General features: G+C 40.5%; 1 protein-coding gene across 1 annotated transcript in view; it reads right to left on the bottom strand.

Annotated features, from left to right (window-relative positions):
* LOC118426102 (transcriptional adapter 2-alpha-like) overlaps positions 1-22539 on the bottom strand; it is a 24606-nt gene extending 2067 nt beyond the window's left edge. Inside the window, exons 1-17 of the mRNA XM_035835361.1 lie at positions 22415-22539; positions 17940-18040; positions 16251-16310; positions 15045-15136; positions 13929-14026; positions 13232-13282; positions 12437-12525; positions 11836-11908; positions 11245-11308; positions 9608-9651; positions 6271-6381; positions 5325-5396; positions 3917-4005; positions 2981-3024; positions 1373-1428; positions 1029-1041; positions 100-199 (exon numbers count right to left, since the gene is read on the bottom strand). Of these exons, the coding sequence (XP_035691254.1) occupies positions 100-199; positions 1029-1041; positions 1373-1428; positions 2981-3024; positions 3917-4005; positions 5325-5396; positions 6271-6381; positions 9608-9651; positions 11245-11308; positions 11836-11908; positions 12437-12525; positions 13232-13282; positions 13929-14026; positions 15045-15136; positions 16251-16310; positions 17940-18040; positions 22415-22487 (1230 nt within the window). The 5' untranslated portion in view covers positions 22488-22539. The remainder of the gene's footprint in view (positions 1-99; positions 200-1028; positions 1042-1372; positions 1429-2980; positions 3025-3916; positions 4006-5324; positions 5397-6270; positions 6382-9607; positions 9652-11244; positions 11309-11835; positions 11909-12436; positions 12526-13231; positions 13283-13928; positions 14027-15044; positions 15137-16250; positions 16311-17939; positions 18041-22414) is intronic.
* Positions 22540-22655: the final 116 nt, after the last annotated feature.

Below are 22655 nucleotides of genomic sequence, written 5' to 3'. Positions count from 1 at the left end.
GTAAATCTCATAAGGTTCGTGTGAATCACCAGTAATAAAGGTGAACTAGCATTACTTAATATCAATTGAGAGAACACTAAAAGTAACTAGAAAATTTACCTCCTTTTCAGCTTCACTGAGCTTATCATACCCAGCAAACTGTGTAAGGTCCAAAGGTACAATATATTTCACCATACCAAAAGATGAATAAAATATTAATCTTAATACACAGTATTACTATTAGGCATCATTCAGTCAAATATTAAAAACAATAATAAAAATGGAGGCATACTATAGACAGCTTATTATAGAAGGGTTAATAGAGCAGAAGATTCCCACTTCTATTATGAAGGACTATAACAAGGACAACTGGAGTTCCACGACCTCATACATGTACCTTCGCCAAATGGTTTGAATCTTTTAGAGTAGAGTTTCTATAAATTTTTCCATTTCATTAAAGTTAAACCTGTATAACTTTGCATAGCGGCCACCTGGCCATTGCGGTCAGTTTTTTTTTTTTTCCATTGACCTAAACATTTAAAGAAATAGTCAGTAGTCATATTATAGTGGCCTCCTGTCCAATGCCGAGGCCAGACATCTTCCGGTCCCGTAACACTGCATATTGCGACCAAACAGCGGTCGTACATGTACGTCACCCTACGCTTTGTTTACAATCTTAGTTTGTGAGGCTTTGGAGTTGACGGTCATTTTGGCAGCAGAAATGTCATTAACTTAGCTTAGTCTGTCAGCAAAATCTGTCCAAAAATGCAGAAAATAGGCATTTCAGAGATTTCAAAATTTTCCCGGGGAAACATACAAATGTACCTCGGACTCCCATATAGGATTGTCATGCCTTCGGCGCTCCACATGCTGAAAATTTTGTCAGCAATAGTCCACCCCGCCCATAAGAAATTTGCTGCCGCCACCTCTGGGTTGGAAACACTTGCCAAGTGTCATGGAGGCAGCGGATATTGTCTGCTCCCAGTGACATTCATCCGGGTTCTGCGCACCTTTTTCTTTTCACATTGTCATTAATCAGCCATTTTCACCCATTGAGGTAGCCTAATCCAGCATTGCACGAATTAGAATGTGCGTCAATTTAGTGTTATGCTTTTTTTTAACCCCACCTGAATTTACTTTTAAGCGTTACTGGGCTTCCTGAATTTACCGTTAAACATTACTGTCCCTTCTTAATTCACCATTAAGCATTATCAAGACCCCCATGCAGATCCTCTAGTACTAGGTAAATTCACACCAACAATAGCACATTTTACAATTATAGCACATACAGAGCAGTCTTTGAGTTCCTTAGTACTCTCGGTTTCCAGTTAGGTTGTACGGTTATTCATGATAAACGTTATTACTGTTCAGAGAATAAAGAATAATGTAGAACACTGACCTGTGGCTGATAGTGGTAGCAAAGGGACGTTACTACCAGGATTTACTTCCCTGTAAAAAAAGATAAGGGGTGCTAAACTCCAGAAGGGAATGTTATTTTCGTATACTTAGGTTATGTATCGATGAGTTCACAATCAGCATTTTTGGAGAATTTCACTTGTGGCGAATTATGCGAGGTAAGACTCCCTATAAACCCAAGCAGACACTTCCTTCATCATTAATATTTTTGGCATACCTAAGGAGCTACATTGTATGTGCACACCAAGATAGACAATTGTTCACAAGATATCAAACAGCACATAACAAAGTGAGTTTTAAACATCGCACAGGATTCACCCCTCAAATCGGTTTTGTATCCGAACTTTTGTCAGAGTATGTCAGACACATTGTTTTACTTCTGAAAATTAATATCGGAAAATAACACTCCCTAATATGGAGTTTAGGACTCTCATAGAATTCTATAGATCTTTCTTTCTTTGTTGACAATAAAACAACTCATTACACAGGTCAGCCTAGGCAGCTAACTCTCTGTAAAAGTTGAGCAATCAAGGTGGTCTATGTTTGGACAGCACAAAAAGCCCTGAGGGCCCTGGAATCTCCATTCTAGGCTCCAGCAGATAAAAAGCATGCAAGGGAAGGCATTGTGTCAACCTGATCAGCCTGCTGAAAGCAGACCTAAAAGACAGAAGGCAAGCCTAAAGAAACTCTAAGAGCTATGGAAGCTTGCAGGATGTAAAACACAGTGGAAAAAGATGAAGAAAGACTGAATACAGCTACACTGTAACAGGACTCTTCAAAGACTGTAGAAGTTGAACACAGTGGATGATGATGAGGCAGCTTGCGCTGGTAGCTGCTGACCCACAGAAATACAGACGGACATACATGTACATGTACACAGAATTCACTACAATAAACATTTACATTATGATTGTTCGGCAGGTGAAACCAGCTACCCAGGCCCTCTGACCGATCACGTCAGATCGCTACTATCACTAATCTTGGAGGCTGTGTGAGGTGGTTTATGCCTGTTGCCAAATTCGGTACCAAAAGTTACCATGATAAATACAGTGGTTGCCACGGTTATATCATCCAAGTATAAGACTAGAAATGGCCATTTTTGTGACTTAACAGTTTTCCTGGCTTTCTAAAGAAACAAGAAAGGGTCAGTAACTGCAATTTGTATCCCACGTTGCTTAACAAAATGTTGTACAGGAATGACTGTAACAAACGTTACCATTGTTTGATGCTTTCTTAGCTCTCTATCTGACCTGTTGTAAAAATGCTGCCCACTTTTTAAATGTCCCTAGGGACATCTACTTACATCTAGATGATGTAGCCAATAATGTTAATCATTTCGAATAAAAAAAGGGTAAAATTTACTGTTGTAACAAATGTTGCCATTTTGGGGCTATGATTAAAAGAGCCATTTTCCTAAACAATCAGGTAGGTTTCACTGAAAAATAAGCCGATTTATTTTTCGAACAAAAAATTGTCATTTCTAGATTTTAATGAGAACAAATGTATGGAAAACATAACCTTTCGGCGAAGGTAATTATGTCAGATGCATTATTAAATCTACTGGAGAAATAACTAGATCACTCACATGTGTGCCTGACGATGCAGCCACTGCTGACAAGCAAATTCATCCTGAAATAAAAATTAGTCATTTTTATCAGACTGAGCGCCTCAAAGAAAAAGGGCAACCTGATATCCATTATTTCCTTATATATTATATATACATGTATATAACGTTATATATCAATATTAGTAGCATACTGTACTTGTAGAATTGGGGCATGGGGACATTTGAACAGTTGAACTAAGGCAAACCATGTAATATGGAATGGCACTTTGTCTTATAACGTTCAGTTCTACACTTATGATTGATGTCCAGCTTGTGAGCAGAGCGGGTTTGTCGTGTGAAGTTGGCAATATCTGTCATCTCTGCAGGTGAGGAAGTGATGAACCAATTCTCGTGAACAAGGGCAACATTGGTGTGTGAGTCAGACAGTTGATGTAACAGTTCCAGTTCATCCAGTTTATTGCAGAGGGACTTCGCGTTACATAAAAACAGAGACGATAGAGACTGAGTGTTTATCACCTCCGTCACGGAAACTGTAGCAGGCTGTTGTTGTTTTGGTTGAGGCAACAGAATGAAGGTGCTACTGGTTCAGTGATTGGAAGAGCTAGGGACTGAGGTTGATAATTCAACTTTTCAAAAACTTAACGACGAATACATGTAAATGACATGAAAAGAATGGGAAACATCATGATCTTACATGATTGTAAAGGATTAAGGGTGCCTGATTTCAGGGATAAAGGCCAACTTCAACTGATAGTAACACTGTAGGCACACCACAGAGATCACTACTCCAGCAAAAACTGCTTTACATGTCCAGGACTTTCCTGAGAATGAGAACAAGGAACTCCCAGAGAAATTCATTGAATTAGCAAAGTGTTCCTCAACATGTCAATACCATGCACAGCAACGAGAAACAAATCACTCACAGAGTGGGACACCAGTAATATATTGTTGTACCTGCATGTTGCTGAGGACATCAGTGAGCATATGTCTCCTTCCAAGTTCCTCCTCCCTCCGACGCCTGAGTTTCTCATACAGATGTCCCGCTGTGGACATGGGAACAAAGGCTACAGTTTCACATCATTCATATCACTGGTTTGGGGGATTGGGGAATAATTCAATCAGGTCAATTAATAACTAAGGCACAGCAAGTAAATTTTATGAATGACATCCTCTGCAGACTGCAAAAATAGTGCGATAGGGCGAACAAGATGGGTAAAAGAAACAAGATAGCTAAATTTTCCAAATATACACAATAAACATTGCAAAAAAATAATTGAAGTGACGAAACATAGTATCGCAGACTACAAGGCATTCATTCCTGTATTGAAGACATGTACTAGTGTAGTAAAGGTGACACTAGTGTGGTAGACTGGTGTCACTTACCAACATGGCAACTACATGTGGCTTCCATATTGGTGCCACTTTTACAACTATCTAACTCACTAAGTTTCACTTCAGTACAGTCATGGCGTCCTGGCTAGTGTCACTTCTACAAGTACAATCATTAGGCTACAACACAACATATTTGCCCATTTTGGTACTTTCTCGTCATGTTGACCATCTAAGAAGAAGCAAGAAAATTCTTGGTTTTTTTTCTGAAGTCAGTCGAAAATTAATGCGCCCGCTGATGTCATCCATAAAATTTACTTGCTGTGGGATAACGTTAGATAAAAAAGTATTTTGTATCTAGGTCAATTTCCTCAGGGTAATGATGGCTGATTCTATTTCACCCTGCAGCTACATGTAGGTGTGGCATCTGCAGTATGCCAGAATTTATGTATGAGAAAATGCTTGATTTGAGTGTGCAGATACATGCAAGATACATTCAAGAATTCATACCTGGGACAAATTGTGCAATGCAGTCTATACATGCATGTTAGGCAGGGCCAACGATGTCTTTGTACAACCAATGCTAAGCTCACCTTTCACTTTCTGCTATCATGCCCTTGTTGCACTCGCATTCAGGAATGCTTACAATTGTCAAACCTTATATTACTATAATTACATATAACCACTACATTTTTTGTTGTGGTTGCTAAGACCTTGGCCATTGGCCGTCAATGTCTTTAATTTGTACAAACAATAATTGTTTACCCACAGAGCAGATTAAATACATCACATGCCCCAAACCACATACATGTAGCTCTATACTTGTATCGTCTTCATGCATGCAAGGCATGTTTATTTCTATAGATTTATAACTCAGAGAATTAATATTCCACTGTAACTCATAAGCTTTTTTTTCAGTGATCTCAATGGCATATACATATACAGATAATCAATATGAACTTATTATAGAAATTTACTAGCCCAAATACACGACTTTCTAACAGTACAGTGCTCTATCTGTGTCTGACCTTACCTCTGAAGGAAGAGATTCCAGCTTGTCTCAATTCCTGCAGTCTTCTAACCTCCTTCTGCATATCCTGCTCCACTGGAAGTACAGTCATGCATGTGTATAAAGGAAAATTTGAGATTCTGAATAATTTACAGTCAACAGTTCTACACGAGTTCATAGAAAAATGTACAATAACTAGACATTTTTTACAAAACATTTTCGTCTTCCCAGTGGCCTTTTGTCAATCTATTCACAATTACAAATTAGTTGAAAATGTCCACATGTCACAAAGCATTCCCTCACACCAGTGTGCACCAGTAGCTAGGTATTCTGTTATTCTTGATTTGTTAACTATAACCTAGTTTTAGCAGTTTTAACTGTCGACAGCTAAATTTTCATTGTTGCAACTTTTTGATTACGTGAATCCACCCCTCTCCTTCTTGCCACGGCACTGATTACTGGCATGGTTCAAAATCAAGCTGTGTTTCTTTACCAAAACATGCACACATCACACCTAGTAATTCGCACAGGAACAAGAAGTGTGGCCTTCTTCAAGGAATAATTTTTTTTTTTTTTTTACAAATGCAGTTCCATTTTTTTGTGTTGGAATGTTCTGCTAGGACGTAAGCCAAAAACCTGATGGCACTAGACACCTCTCCGTCTCCCCTTTGTTTATGTTTTGAAGAACATCCTGGGTTATATTACACTCCATGGACTAGGTGCAGACATTTGTCTCAGATGGCCAAAAATCTGTAGCTGAGAAAGAGGCATTTGCTGACATAAGTGAGCGCCTAAGATGACTTTCCCCATTACTCATATTGGAGGACCTGTGGCTACGCATGATAAAAGGGATACCCTTTTCTGTTCATCTGTGAACTACATTAGTCATTTAGTTCCCAAGAAAATGATCCTTACATGTAATTCAAGAAGGGACAGGATTTCATGAATAGTGAAAATGGTTTCAACTCACAAATCAGCCCTTCCATAAAGCTTTCAAACTGTTCAGGAAGAAAGAACTCCAAGAAAGGTCTCAGTCCATCCTTCATGTCCCGCACAGCCCTGTTGTACCTTTTATCATACACTGAAGACAGGATAGAAGCCAAGATATCAGAGACAAACTGGGAATCATCAGAAAATACAAACGTAAGTCATTTATCTTAGATATGATAAACCAGTAAGTTTTGAAAACAAAACTAGGAAACTTATTGAGTAATGATACAAGGTAATTTGAGTATGAACTCTCATTTCTATATTTTCTTTTACATCTGCTAATTAAGGCGGAGTAAGAAGTGAATATAAAACCAATGGAGACTCAGTGAATACACGTTTGTGTGGTGGTACATGTACATTGTCATGTCCAACTCATGATCAACTATGACTTCCTGGTTTAGGGGGATAGAAGAAGTCAAAGCAAGACAGTACAGCAGATGAGAAAAGGTTTCACAGCCACAGGAAGGTGCTTCTGTTTGGACTGCTACAGTTGTGAAAAAGGTGTTTTATTTCAGGAGTCCATGCCTCATGGCTTCCACAATGGCACACTAACTCAAAAGGGAGTTTTTTTCCACCAATGTCTGACCACACTTGACCTGATCATGTCAGAGCCTCACCAAAATAAGTCAACTCCATAAAAAGGTGCATCTTCCTCGTACGTCATTCTCATCTCATGTGAGAATGTGTGCCATTTCAAGTAAGTAGGAACCTGATAGCCTGACTAAAATCGTGCCCCTAGCGGCCGGCCCTACAATTGCCGCCGCGCTAGGATCAACCCCAGCCAGCGAGAGTTTGTGTAAACACAGGCTATGGCCCGATTTTGACACAGGTCGCTGTGTCGGTTAACTGTCATATGACGCTTAACCGCCACCGGTCTAAAGAGGAAACAAGTGACCGTAGGTAACATAGTCTGTGACGTCGGTCTGGTATATGTTGGTTGTTTTGTCTTCTTTGGTGTGTGACGTTGTGCTTATATCCTATATGATTCTTTTCATGGTGTTAGATATATCGTTGTATCTAAAGTTGCCTAATATTTCTGTGTCATGTGAATCTTACTAAACAGGTATGGATTGTGAGATAACATGTGGCCAAAGTCAAAAAGATATGGTGACGATAAGTTACCGGATGGTCTACTCTAATACACAGGCACATTCACACACAGACACACCTACAAGACCGACAGGCAGACTGACAAACGCACCAAGTATTAACATGTTTCTGTTATGGACGTAATAAGTATGAAGCACGGAATAGGACCTTGATGTTTCTTAGTCGAAGTCTGGGAATATAATATGGCTAAACTTCATTTGGGACGAGAATTCTTACACGCTTCATTGCAAACGGCGACAGGAGGTATTTGATTGACAGGGTCATTAGTGGAACATTAGATGTCGGTTCCCATGTCCCACATACGATAACACACAGCTGTTGATGATGAACTGTGCGATAAGTTTTTAACTAGTGTGAAGCCATAAGGTAGCATGACACAGTGTTAATGGGTGAATCCCGGGGTCCATGATGCTGGTACATAAAGTAGTACGGATAAACTTGTTGAATAAGAGGTAGAAAGCAAACGCGCGTAAAATTCTTGCACATATCGCGCATCTGCTTAACTATACCCAATTACCTCAACGGGCACCATATGCAGACATGGGCCAATACACTGTGAAACGTACAATTTGCAGGGGTGATTTCTGAAATTATTACATACATAATAAAAACAGCTGCCGAAAAAATAAAACACCTTGCATCATCGTCCAACTATGTGTAGAGAACCTGCCAAACCACAAACGTATGCGACAACGGGAACATGCAGATATAGATGCGAAAGCGCGTTACATTGACGACCAGAGAACATCACGCATCTGCTTGCAATATCTCAATTACAGCATGACCCATATACAGGGGATCTGGACTAATACACCGAAAGATGAACATTTTGTAGGGGTGTTATTTTTATTGCGTCCCTAATAAAACCAACTGCCGCAAAAACAACCAAAAAAAAAAACAACGTGCATCATCGTCAACCTCAGTGCAGATGACCTGCCAAACAACGTACGTATGCGACAACGGGAACATGCAGATACCGATGCGAACGCGAATAACTTTGACGATCAGGTAACACCACGCATCTGCTTGACAAATTCCAATGACACCATGACCCACATACAGAGGATCTGGACCAAAACACCGCAAGACGAACAAATTGTAGGGGTGTTATTTTTATAAAATCCATAATAAAACCACCTGCCGCAAAAAAAAGTTCACGTGCATCATCGTCAACCTCAGTACAAAGGACCTGCCAAACCACATAGAATTCAGACAACGGGAACATACAGATACAGCTGCGAACGCGCGTAAACGTGACAAAACTAAAAGTCTGTCGACCAGAGGGTCTGGTCACAGACTAATAAGGGGCGTATGACAGTATTTCCGTGAACCACCTCCGGACCTGGTCCAGGGTCGGTTCAGCGGGGGCCGTGACAGTTTCTCTCGCGTGTAAAGAGAAACCGTCACCGGTGACGGTAATAGGAGGTCATGGATCATATGCTAATAATATGCTAACGAGCCCGTAGCAATGGAAACAAGTTTTGCCTCATTCTAATCGTTTGAGACGTCAAATTCGTCAAATTTTCCAAGTGGAATGGCCTGCCACCGGTGACTGCTTTGGTGTCCTCCTATGGCCCTATCAACATGCCCGGGTTACACTACCAATTGCATCAGTGTGGCGAGGACAGAAGCCGAGTTCAAGTCTCGGTATTGCCCGTCCACTCTGTACATGTGCCTCATCCTCTTTGTTATGTCTCATCCGAAGGAAAATACTGGTAGTAAACGGTATTTTAGGTATGAACTATGATATGTATGAACGAAAATATGTGCCATTTTTATTCGCGTGCAATACTAGTATCCTGCGCCATGGGCGGCCTGCAACGCTTCCTCCCGCCCGCACCGGTGTGTCTAAAGAGAACTGTCATCGTATCGGTTAAGCGTCATATGACGGTTAACCGACACAGGTCGGTTAAAGCGACATGTGTCTAAATCGGGCCTAAGGAACCTGATGATTATTCTGAACTCAATTGCATTTTACACCTAACTGCATGCTTTAATTAGCAGCTATAAATTAAAAAAAATCTTGTTGCAAATATGCAATGCCATGTTCATTCTGCAAATACTACTGTGATACACCTTCATAATTTTATCCATTTCTATGCTTCTTCATGCATCATTTACGATTCCTCCTTTTTTTAAACTGTCCTCAACTGTACTGATTTAGAAAGTAACATGTTTTAGGCACACAAGAAAAAAAATGTTCTCACTCTGGTGTTTCTTCAGATTTATCAGTCCACAGTCTCTTGTAATCCTGAAATATAAAATAATCAAGACTTCATGACATGTGCCAAACAGCAAGCAGCACAAAACTTCAATATTAGTCAAGGGCTTTGACTGTAAACTAGAACGGCAACATTGTTGCAAAAATGCAGATTGTTTTCCCTCTAGCCTTGTTTCAAGCTACGTGCACAGAATATTACTATACGATTAGGCTCACCCAGAAGCATTGTGTGTGAGGGAAAAAAGAAAATAGAGGCCCCAGGCCCAGATCATTAACATAATCTATGCATCTGGAGTCATTCATGGAATTGCTGTGATAATCAACATTTGTGAGAAATACCCTGCAGACAATTGTGATAAAGATACGAGGGGCATTCAATAAGTAATGTCCCTGACCCATTTCCCATAGCAGGAGATTAATGAAACTTGGCACAGTTATTAGTCTTTCTCTACATAGGAACCACCCAGAGTTATGCATTTCTCCCATCATTTGATGTAGCTCTGGACACCGTTCTTGTAGGACATCCCAGGTTGGTCCTCCGACAGATGCCTCATCAATGGCAGAAGAGGGACGACCCGGTCTGGGAGCTGTTTCCACAGACTTCCGGCCTTGTTTGAATTCAGGATGCCAGCGTTTTACAAGGTCATATGATGGGGCATCATCACCATAAGTTTTTTTCATTTCATCAAAAGTCCCTTTTGGTGTGCGTCCTTTCAAATACAAAAACCGGATCACTGCGCGACGCTAAACTTGCTCCATTTCACACCTGGTCCATTTCGCACCTGACTCAGTTCAAACACCAGTAAATCAGTAACCATAAGTAGTTCAGAGCTGTATTTTGCAACATAACCCATAGAGATATGACTCATTACACATACAACATTTCATCTAGATCAGACAACTGGCAGTGGGTCAGGGGCATTACTTATTGAATGCTCCTCGTAAGACATATGAATAAAAATTGTCATTCCATGCAAGAATGGACTATTCCAGTGCACCATATGTAAATTAGCAAAGTAGACCAGTCCAAAAATACACCCACTCAAAATCAATCAATCTGGTCCAAAACTGAAGTGTAAAACATCCCTCCCCCTGGGCATACATACTAACATAGATAAAATTGTTAGAAAGACTACAAGTGTGCAGTCTGCTCTGTGGATGCAGTATAGTTTTGACAATTAATGGTTGACTTCAACTTCAAGTGCTGACTGAGCAGGATGTCCATACCATGTCCAGGAGAAAAGAGACAAAAATTGGAAGTATGCTGCAGCATTAATATAAGCTGCCAGGGTGCCAATGAAATTCCTGGCTTTCGTTTTCCCAAAACTTACCCATCGCCACATGCCAAAATACATGTACATGTGTACATGCATCACCACATAGTCAGGTTCTTATGATGTCCTGACGTAAAATATGCAGAAACACAGTCACCCAAAAGCCATGAATACTTCCATTTTCAAGAACTTTGAGGTATCATCATTATTTTTTCGTGGGGGTAACAATGCTTCACTCTCTTGGCAGTAACACAATTAACAGTTATTGGTGTGTATTACTAACTGCTACTTAATAAACATATGCACTCTAAAAGTGGCTTCAAAAATATAGAAAATATGCTTAACTCACTTTTTTCTTCTACACCTCTCCTTGAGTTGAGATTGATAAATGTCAACTGCAGCAAGCTTTAATGCTGTAATGAAATCAGTACAAGATTAAGGTGTTGACAGTACAAAACACAATCTTTGAAAATGTGAAATTCAATGTCGATTCCTAACACTTTGAGAGACCTGAACAAGATGACATTCAGAATCAACATGTGTATAGACTTCCTGGCACATTTAGTGAAAAAGCTTTCAGGGAGGGCCCATCAGGCCCGGGCCCATCAGGCCCTGGCTGCAACAGATTGTGTTAAACACAATGTCATGTACAGGACCCCATCTCGACCTTAAGCTATTTGATTGGTGGGTGGAGAGAACTAGTATAATGGGCAATGAATGCTATGGCGAAGAATCGAAATCTTGAATTGATATATGGATCCAGCTCTTTTAGAATAATAAATGTTTCCCTCAGGCTAAAATCCTATAAAACTTTAGAATTTGTATTTCAGAGATAATTTGATTCTTAACAGCTAATTTTACCAGTAGTTAGGTAACATATACTCTTTCAGGAATGTTTATCTTTTCTACACTTAAAATGACAGAAAATAGTTACATGTACCTCGTAGCAAATCATCGTCAACATCAAGGAAGTAGATGTCTTTGATGTCCCATTCTGCAAAGTTGTTGAACTCCTTGAGAGACACAATAAGACAAAAATAAATATTGTGTACAGTAAACCTGTACAGTAGTAAACCTAATCAAGCTCTTTGAAACCCAGATTCAAATCAGCCTTGACCCAACAAATTGCTTCCTAATTCTTCACAACCTGAACAGGGTTCCAACCAGTTTGAGACACTGCGAACAATCCCCTTGTCCCCGAATCCTGAGTGTGAACACAATGGGGATAGATTTTATGTATTACTAAATGTCCCATTTGCTCCTCGTGGAGGTTGTATGTCCAGGTACACGGGTCATCGTTTGTGTAGTGCGGGAGCCGAAACACATGCCACACTGACAGGTTTGCTCACAATACTTCTTTTTGTGACGATCAATAATGTCCGGAAAAAAATGCTGTAGGGTCATGATCAAGGCAAGTGCATTGGAAGTGCATGATTGCAGATGGTCACAGAAATGTCTGTGTGAATAAAAGGTTGTGAAAAAAAAGCGTCTCTTTACTCAGTGACGAACCAACCTGATGAAACTATTGCCATATGTCTTACCTCTGTGAAGTCCCCCCTGGCTGGCATGTACCCAGCCATCTCCACAGCACGGGCGGAGTCAGCTGCCGGGCGGGGCGGGTCCTCACTCACTGAGTAGGGCAAGTTTACAACATGTGTTCTTGTGATGTTGATGTAGGGACATCACTCTATGTTTCTGAAAAAAACTCTAACTTGTAACAGTGGGGTTGATCAAGGGCTGCCAAACTAACCACACCAACAGCTCTGAGCTTTTATTTCAGAGTTGTGGTTTGCATTTTGGATTTGGCGCAGGTTCAAATCCCGGGAGTTGGGATATTGTTTCTTTCTGTTTCTACTCCCTTGTTGTTTCACTCTGATTTCCTTTGCCAGCAGTCATCTAGCCAGCTCGAATTTTTTTTCCCGTCAGCCAATTCCCATTGTCACGAAAACTGCGAAAACACTATTCCAGGAGTTAGAAAGACTGAACTGAGACCTTAAAAAACTGGTTTTAATGAGATTATCGTATGCCAAAGGGCGCCGACACACATCGTCAACAATAATAACAATAGCAAAACAAACAGTGCGTGGCTTTTACAGCCGTGGACGGCGTCCCCAAGCTGCCTGTAGCTTCCACCAAGGATTTTTGTCCGTCAAGGTTGACGTATTGGTTTTAAAATTTTTCCGTCACACGCAGCAAATTTCCGTCAATTGATGGAAAAGCGGACGCTGGCTAGAGCCCTGCAGCAGTATCAATATACATGTACACACATAATACAATGTTCCATAATGACTAAAGTGAATGACAAATCTCCATGAGTAATAATAGGTAAAACTTACATTTGGCAGTGACTGGAGACAGCTGGTCCATATTCTTTGGTTCCTCAAAAACTAAGACATAAATAGATGAAAGTTAATGTTCATCCATGTTGGTATTTAATAATGAGGCAAAATTTTGTTCCAACACAAAAAAAACTAGTGCATCTGACTGTCCTATCAGAGTCTCCTCAGAATTCAGGTGACCAAACAACTACATCACATGACCTTATGGACACCTATTAATATTATCAGCAACACTGGTCATACAATAAATGTAGCGGAACTGTGGCCCTTCGGCCTGACGTTGTCTGCCTACCTCTGACATCTTAAAAGAAACTCTGGTCCAAGACCGTAAACACACACACACAAATGCCCCCCGCTATGCCCAGGGACCTGGTGACCACAGGACCCGGGCATGGGTTTAATTCCAGAGGATACTGTGGAGGAGCATGTCAAGCTATGGTACATGTAGTAGAGATGGAAAAGGTGTAACATGGAAGATTGCACTTTGCAAAGTGGAGTCGATTCTTGCATGGACTTCTTCTTCTTGTATGGATGGGTCTCAAGTTAGATATCAAATTAGATATCCATTTTGGAGTGGGTTGATGTTTGGACGGTCCATTTCTGGAAAAGGTTGATATGGTACAGGCCATTCTTGCACTGGGAGGGAGATGGAGAAAAATTATTGTATACTTTATATAATAAGTACATTGAGTACCTGGTAGTGGTGGCCTGGCCCTGCCGACATAGTACAACAAGTAGTGGGATTCACACTCTCCTGCTGATTTGGTCCCAACATTGTTGGATATCTCCTGCCTAGAAAGGATGACAACAGCAAATACTGTACATTATCAAACACATGAACATTACAGGTTCTTTTTACATGTACATGCAGTACTAAATTTTATTTGTTGATTCTTGATATTTTTCAGAAAAAATTGGAGCAACGGGGTAAAAGAAAAAATAAAAAAAAAAACTTCTGGGGGACAAATTGGTAATTACAAAACATAAAGGATAAGCATTCAAGTTTTCAGCTTTTCATGGCATGTGTTATGCAATGAATCCCTTCTTTTGATATAGTATTAAAATATCAAATGTTTACCTGACCAATGTCATATTTCTTCTAAAACAGAAGAAAGCATCAAAATATACTACAAGTACCTTTAAATGATTGAAAAATGATAATAGAATAATGTGGATCTAACATAAACATTGAGGTTTTGCAAAGCTACAGGGTATATCTAAACATTATACTATACCTCATTAACATAATCTACATATATTAATTGAAGCTGCTTCCAAGGAATTTCTATTAAAGCAAATGATTTTGCTAAAATCGTTTGTTTTTAGCACTCGCCCTGTGCAAACATCTTTTGGTGTTATTCATGTATGCATTCATATTGAACAATTGAGAAATCCTGTCGCGTGAGTTAATACATACAAAATTAAAAAAATTAAAAATGCGTAGTTCACATTTAACAGGCATGTATTGTAAATTTTAGTCCAAAACTGCAAAATCAATATTCTGAATTTCAAAATCTCTATTCAGATGGACATTTGTAACTAATTTTCAACATATTGACATCATTTTCTTACTATTCAAAGAGAGGTTCAGCTCCGGCTGTTGACATGTTTTAGGCATTTTGGGTAGCCTTTCTATTTTATACCGTTTTCTTCATGTCTGCTGGCAGACTGTACAAAATGGAAATCTTGACATAGAAATAAAATGAACCACTAAATAGGAAGCTGGGTGATGGTTTCGTCTCTTATGTAGGAGAACTTTCTATTGTTGTCTACCCTAAGTTAGCTTAATATAGTTTACATAACTCCTTACCAATTACCAATCCCACAATCCCCCAGGGCTTCCAGCAGCTTTAGTTCCTCCACAGCTGTCCAGCCAAGGTCAAACACAGGGAACTCATTAGTCTGAAAACACATTTACAGAAATCTTAACTTTCTTTTCATATTCATGCAATGAGCACCATGACTGATTTCATTTTACAGGCAACACAAAAGGTGTGTGGGTATTCTTCTGCCAACAATGGCACAAGTTTACACATCAACAACTACTACATGATAGTAACGTTACATCTAATTGCTATAACGTTATATATATACATACATAAATAAGATCAGAGAGGGGAGAGAGGGGGAGAGAGGGGGGGAGAGAGGGGAGAGAGAGGGGAAGAGAGAGGGGGGAAGAGAGAGGGGGGAGAGGGGGAGAGAGGGAGAGGGGGAGAGGGAGGGAGAGAGGGGGAGAGAGAGGGGGAGAGAGAGAGAGGGGAAGAGAGAGGGGAGAGAGGGAGAGAGGGGAGAGAGAGGGGAAAGAGATGGGAGAGGGGGAGAGAGAGAGAGGGGGAGAGAGGGGGGAGAGAGAGAGAGGAAACTTTAAGAGAGAGAGTGGGGGAAAGAGAGAGGGGAGAAAGAGGGGGGCAGAGAGAGCAATAATGGAAAATGAATGTCAGGGACAGCAGATGTATTGATGACTTAGACAACGTACATTATCACATCATATATATATATATTGTATAATGGGGGACATATATTTAATCCTCTTCATCTAATTCTTAAAATCTGAAATTGACATTACACAAATAGGTCATTTGCAGGCCTGCTGTATGCAAGGGAATTTTTTTATTTGTAGACCAGTGCTGTCTCATCCCGGAACGGAAATTTACTTGTTGCGACGGAAAAAAAATTCACCCACTTTGTCCCAAGAAATCTTAATTTCGTGTCAATGAAAATACATTTTTCCATATTATATTAAGCTTAAAATGGCAGATTCAATAACAAGACAAGAAAGGCAACATTTGGCCTTTTAAAAATTTATTCACTCACAATAGTAAAAAATGTCCCCCTTCTGCCAATAATGGAACATGCCGAATTCAGACACAAGTGAGTTTGGCCCCAAAAAGTGGGGCACTGGGTGACTAGACCAGACCACCAGCCCACCCCATTTTTTCCAGAAACCTCGTTTACGTACCTTTGAACCCCTATCAATGCCTATAATACAATAAATCAACTATCTACTAGTACTCACAATGATCTCATATCTGTGATCACTCTCATGGCCGGATTTTTCAAAGCCTCTTGCAAAACACTGTGTAGAAATAATGTTTAGTCTATTACAATGCATCATCACACAGTTTTTGGTACAATGATCCTTGTGATGCTGATACATGTATATATGTCATGTAAAACATCCATTTATGTCTGAAATCAAATACATCATGATTCATCATTGATATGTTGCAACTCCGCCATGTTGCTGCATCTACTGTTCTTGAGACTTAAGGTATTTAGGTTGGCTAAATAGGCATTTTTACCTTCCATTGTTTTCTCATTAATAGATTAAGAAAGAATGGAGCCGTAACGAATTTTGATGAAAGAATGAAAGAATTCTACATATGATTTTTGGGGGGCCATATTGATGACATCATCAGGTTTCATTGCCCCTAATATTATTTTTTTCTATGACAAAATACAGCACTTTGGTATACACCTCTGCAATGAAACTATGTTTTCATGTGCATGATGATGAAAGCTACAAACTCACGGTTGCGCAAATTGATATCTACTTACGATCTGTAGTCATTAAAAAATGATTTTTTTTTAATTAGATGAAAACAGATATCTTCTAATTACTACAGATCATTAGTAGATATCAATTTGTGCAACAGTGAGTTTGTAGCTTTCATCATTATGCACAGTCATGAAAAACATAGTTTCATTGCAGTGGTATGTACCAAAGTGCTGTGTTTTGTCATAGTACTCATAGAAAAAAATAATATTAGGGGCATAAAACCTGATGACGTCATCAATATGACCCAAAAAAATCAGATTTAGGATTCTATCATGCCCATCTATCAATATTCGTTACAGCTCCATTCTTTCTTAATTTATTAATAACAATGACAATAAAGTTTATTGCATATTCATACATGCCCCATTGGGGCTAAATGCAGTCAGTTTGGTACAAAAGGTAGTAAACGCAAAGTTATACATATCCTATAGTTTACATGCATCTCCTCTCTTCCTAAAACATTTGTAGATGAACTTACAGAGATTTTCCAGTATATCGTGGTCAGATGATAACATGAGATATTTGAACATATCTTCCTTCATTATGTGTGCATATTTCTGATCTACATGTTTAGCATTAACAAATGTATTGCGCAGATCATTGTACAGTGAACACTCTAGGACAAAGTGTATTTCGTTTTCTACATGCATGTGGTTCTTTTCGCAAAGTGTACATACTAGTAGTCTCATAAGGAGGAGTTTGGTTGTATCTACCAGCTTCAATTTCCAATGGGTGATCGCTGATCCTTAGTTTAGTCATGGCTCGGCGATAGCTAAAATTTGTTATATCCAGGTACTACGTATTTTCCTCTTTCATACTAATGCTTAAATTTTCTGTAGGTTCTTAGCTTATTTCCTTAATGAGAAAACAATGGAGGGTCAAAATGCCAATTCAGCCAGGTGAAAGACCTTAAGTTGGACAGTCAAAATTTTGGGTAAGTCAATTGTTTGGGTTGGAAACAGTGGAATTTTGATCCACAATTTGGGATGTGTACTGGTACAGAAGTTCAGATCCAGTTTTTTATAGAATATATCACAAAGGTCCATCCAAAACTTCTCAAAAATTATACCATTCACAAACATACAGAACACCATCTAACCATGCAGCCGTTTCTGTACATGTAAGTAGAGCTTGAGTATGACTGACCTGCAGACACAGTAGTACAGGAGGTTTACACTGTGCACACTTGATGAAGGGCTCCATCAGATAGGCTGAGCACCCAGGACATGGGGACCTACCCAGGGGGGCTGGGATGGGACAAAACAGTACCAGAACAAGAGTTCGTAGACCTCAGGCCTGCATGAAATGTATTGGGTTTCTGTAGACCTATTGTGTATTTTTGCCTTTTTGTCTGTGGTACGTGGTTGGAGCTTTTTACCCTGTTGGTTGTGCACCATGCAAAAGTCTGAAATTCCATTTTCTGAATTTGTAAGTTTGGACATGGATGAACATTACTTATTTTGGATTTCTTAAGTATGTAAACCACAGTACCTTGAAGTTGTTGAGACGCAACCTTTTTTTTGTCTCAGATGGCCCATGTACATGTAGTTACTCTGTCACATGATATATTCAGTACTAATATCTTCCTATTTCAATGTACTGACCTAATGCAGCTGCTAAATCTCCTAGGTTTGTGTTCTTCCAATGATATTCATTAAAGATTTATTTCTGGGGTGTTATTCACTTGACATCGGAAGGTTACTTGCATAATTTGACCAATGATACTTTTATAGTAGTTCCATAGACATTAGACAATATGAATAGTGCTGGCCCCCATGATGCAGCAGCAACAGTTAGTCCCCAGGGTGGTATGATATTTTCATTCAATCCATCCAACCCAAATCTAAATCTCCTGTAGTATCTAAGCCAAATTTAACAGCATAATTTACTATGAAAAATGTCCTTGTCAATCCCATTTATAGATGGCAAGCTGCTGGCAATGGAAGCTTTGAAAACTTCAGAAGCTGTTGTAGTCAGAGCAAACACCCAGCAAACATCCCCCCAAACCAATGAGCACTTGCTTAGAAGGGGAATTTCATCATATATTTGCCGCGACAAAATGCAACAAACGATACTGAATTTAAAACAGAACCAAGCTAAGCCTCCACCACTTAACCCTGCCTGTACTATAGATTAAGCAGGCCCAAAAACCAAGCGAATATGACTAGCCCAAAACTACAAATTACCTGTATACAGTATGGAATTGGAAATGGCATTACCAAAGAAACAAAAAGAAACACAAATCATACACATACCTTTCTCTTATGCCCACGCTCTATACAGTTCTCCTCCACATTATGAAATTGCATCTTCTTCTGTTTAAGTTCAACCATGATTGCCAACAGGGTAAAGGAACTTGTACCAGAACTTTAAACTCAGTACTATACAGCTCTAGAAACACCACAAAGAGTAATAAGCAAACTCCAATTATACCTGACCAACAGATATATCATCTGGTACACTCCCGTCATCTGGCACACGGTCAGTGCCACTAAGACAGGGGATACAAAGTAACCTGATACATTGAAGGTTGCCCCAGGCCAGATGATGGTTCTACACCCAACCGTAATCTGTTTTCAGAACCAAGCAGATATTGGGAGGATGCCCCAACCACACCAAAACAGGGTCAACCTATACAGTATCAAGTTCAAGCACTAGCAGGCCCAAAATCAAACCTCACCACCAGGACACCACCAACAACTCACGTACCAAATAGCAACACAATGGCACCTTGCGTTCCGGAGATACAGCGCACGCCCCGTGCCCGCACAAAAGGTAACCTAAAATGTCAAGTTCAAGCACCAAGGGCGCCAAAATCAAAATTGAGCATTATTCAGCCACCGCCGACACATGTGCCAAATATCATTGCGCCCGCACCAACCGTTCAGAAGATATAACTCCGGAAACACCCCTCCTGGACACAAAATTAGACCTGCCGCGTCAAGTTCAAACGCGACAAGGCCCAAAGTCAATCCTAGGCAACAGGCAACAACTTCCCACCCATGCACCAAAAATCGTCGCAATGGTGCATATCGTTCCGGACACACAGCGCCAAAAGTGCCCCCAAAACACCAAAAATGCCACCTGCAATGTCAAGTTCAAGCGCCAGGAGGCCCAAAATCAAACCTGAGTGTCAGGCCACCACCCCCAACCCACGTACCAAAAATCGTCGTGCTCGCACCATCCGTTCTTGAGATACAGCGCCCTAAATCCCCAGCTTCCAAATTTTCCCACGCCCGTGAAAACCATACCTGCATACATGCAGGTAATGAGTAATGTTATATAGAATAGATAAAAACTTTCATATATCAATGAAGGTTGGACATCCTGGTAAGGCCATAGCAAGTAAATTTTATGAATGACATCAGCGCACGCATTAATTTTGGTGGACAGGCCAACCTCGGGTCACTGGCAGTGTTTGAAAGTACTTAGCAATCACCATGCCTGTCAATCAGCTATTTTGGCTGAATGCCATATGATAGGGCTATGAATGGGGGGATCTGGGTAGCCTGACATAATAGCCAGGCCAGGTAGCCTGGCCTGCAGCGTTCCCACCAGGTTCTTGAAAGTATGCGTCCAATTACTAGTATTCGGGTGGGGCGTAATGAGCGCCGCAGGCGCTCGCATTGTAGGGGGGTCCGGGGGCATGCTCCCCCGGGAAAATTTGGATTTTCAAACCCTCTAGAACACAATTTCCTGCAATTTGAGAGGATAATCATGCACTTGAGATTGGATGTCGGTTGCCTCTTTTACTCCCATTTTCAGTTATCGACGACCACCCTCTTCATCAAAATACGTTATATTAAAAAAAGCTATAAGCAGAGGGAATCAGCCTCCCGTGATCTGGCCCGGGTATTATTTGTCCAGACATGTCTATATGAAAATTTTGGATTTTTGATGCTTCGAAACAGGGCTCTAGCCAGTTCGTCAACCCATGGAAAAATTCTGCCAACTTTTTTCCGTCATTGTATTAAAAAAATGTCTACCTCGTGCGATCGATGTTGCGACCTCCTGCATTAAATAGTTTTCCGAGACGATAAGATAACGGCGCCATCACACTTTCTGTTTTTTTTTATTTTGCCCAATCATTTTACTCAAATTTTTCGAATCGGTGGGGTTTTACAAGGTATTGCCGTCATTTTCCACGAGCGTGCGTTTGTTTCCTGCGACCTCAGGTAACCCCGTTTTCGGCGTGAAATCTTTGGCTGGATTTCTTTTTAAATAGACCAAGAACGTTATACATTACTCGAAGGAGGACGATCTGCTGCCTCTTTGGCAGTGATCAGTGCCGGTGTAGCCTTGAAGCAGTAGCCAGAAAGACGTCCCAACGTGCTGGGCGCTGCGATCGACGGTCCGTCTGGGGAGGGGGGCCTGCCGCGCCATGTGCCACGCAGGCCAACGCTTAAGTGCACAACCGACTTGATCGACGCTTGACAACAATATTGCGGCCCCTTTTCTGTCGCAAATTTTGTCTTTTTGAAACGTCTTTTTGAAACAAAAGAAATTTGTAAATAAGAAATAAAGTGTATAGTTTTGGATTCTTCACTTATTTACTGCGCACCGTCTTTTAAACTTGGATAAATGGGGAAACTTTAATAGTAAATTGTAAGCAGCTAGGGAAGAAACTGAAGTTTCCAGACGACACAGGTGGCTACCAACGTCACGTGCGCTAGTACTCGGTAACTTTTGCTTTTTTCCCGGTGACCAATGACAGAGTGTAACATTACATTTATCAAACGGTGATTGGTTATTAAGATGATTGGATTTGGACCTGGTGGCCAATCTAGACTGCTTGGCGCCGGCGGCTTGTCAAAGATACCGACTGCCAATCAACTGCCCACAGCGTGAGAACTTTTGTTGAGATGTGCAGCACTCGCGCAGAACAGTTTGTTTGTTCAATACTAGTATTACCCACAAATCTTTAACAAATACGTGAAAATGAGCTAGGACAAGTAAGTATCATGTTAATATCAGAATATAAAATCTGCATAAGATATCTTCGAGTGTTAAAGAATGCTGACTGTCAGATGTATTTCACGGACTACAAACAATTACATTAGGCAACGGACAGCTCAGACTGGCGCGTGGCTGGGTGTGTCGCACATGGGTCCGCTAGTTGTAAAACGTGCCCCGCTCCGCCCCATGCCCACACTACTAGGATGACCGGAAAGTGAAGAATTTGAAGTATAAATTGTAAAGGTAGGATTCCTTCTTATAAAGACTTATTTCTTTAAAGATTCCAGATACATTTTGTACACTGGTGGTACAGGTCAGACTTTCTTTCAGATTTTATTATGGACACATTCAGCCGAGCCGAGTGCGTCTTTCCAGAAAAAAATGCGTCCAAAGACGTAAAGACGTATGCCTGGCGGGAACGCTGCTGGCCTAGTAGACAGCCCAGCCTTTTAAGCAAACCCCAAAACTCACACACCTTACTAAACGTTATCCTTTTTACGTACTTAACGTTACCACTGAAAAATCAAGACCATTTAATAGCAAGTACAAAACAAAAAATATCAAAACCGGAAGTTCTGCTACAGAACCATAACACACCGCTAGAGCGCCCTCCCAAACCGTAATTCGTACTGGTCATTCCATTCCTTTGTCGTGTCAAAACCTACCCTGGTGACAAACAATCCATCCATGCATTCTCTCGGTTATCATGCTGACAAACGTCCCTCTGACCCACAACATGTATACAGCAGTGAAAACAAACCCTCCGTTTTACGGAGGGAACAATATGTTTCATATTTATCTACATCGAGACCTAAATTACGTTCACACCTGCTTCTATCTCCATATTTTCTGTTTCCCGTCACAGGCAGCAGCCACATGGACTAATCGCCACTCGACGAACCTCTC

This window comes from Branchiostoma floridae, chromosome 11, assembly GCF_000003815.2.
Source record: "Branchiostoma floridae strain S238N-H82 chromosome 11, Bfl_VNyyK, whole genome shotgun sequence".
NCBI lineage: Eukaryota > Metazoa > Chordata > Leptocardii > Amphioxiformes > Branchiostomatidae > Branchiostoma > Branchiostoma floridae.
This window is presented reverse-complemented; position numbering and strand designations above follow the sequence as displayed.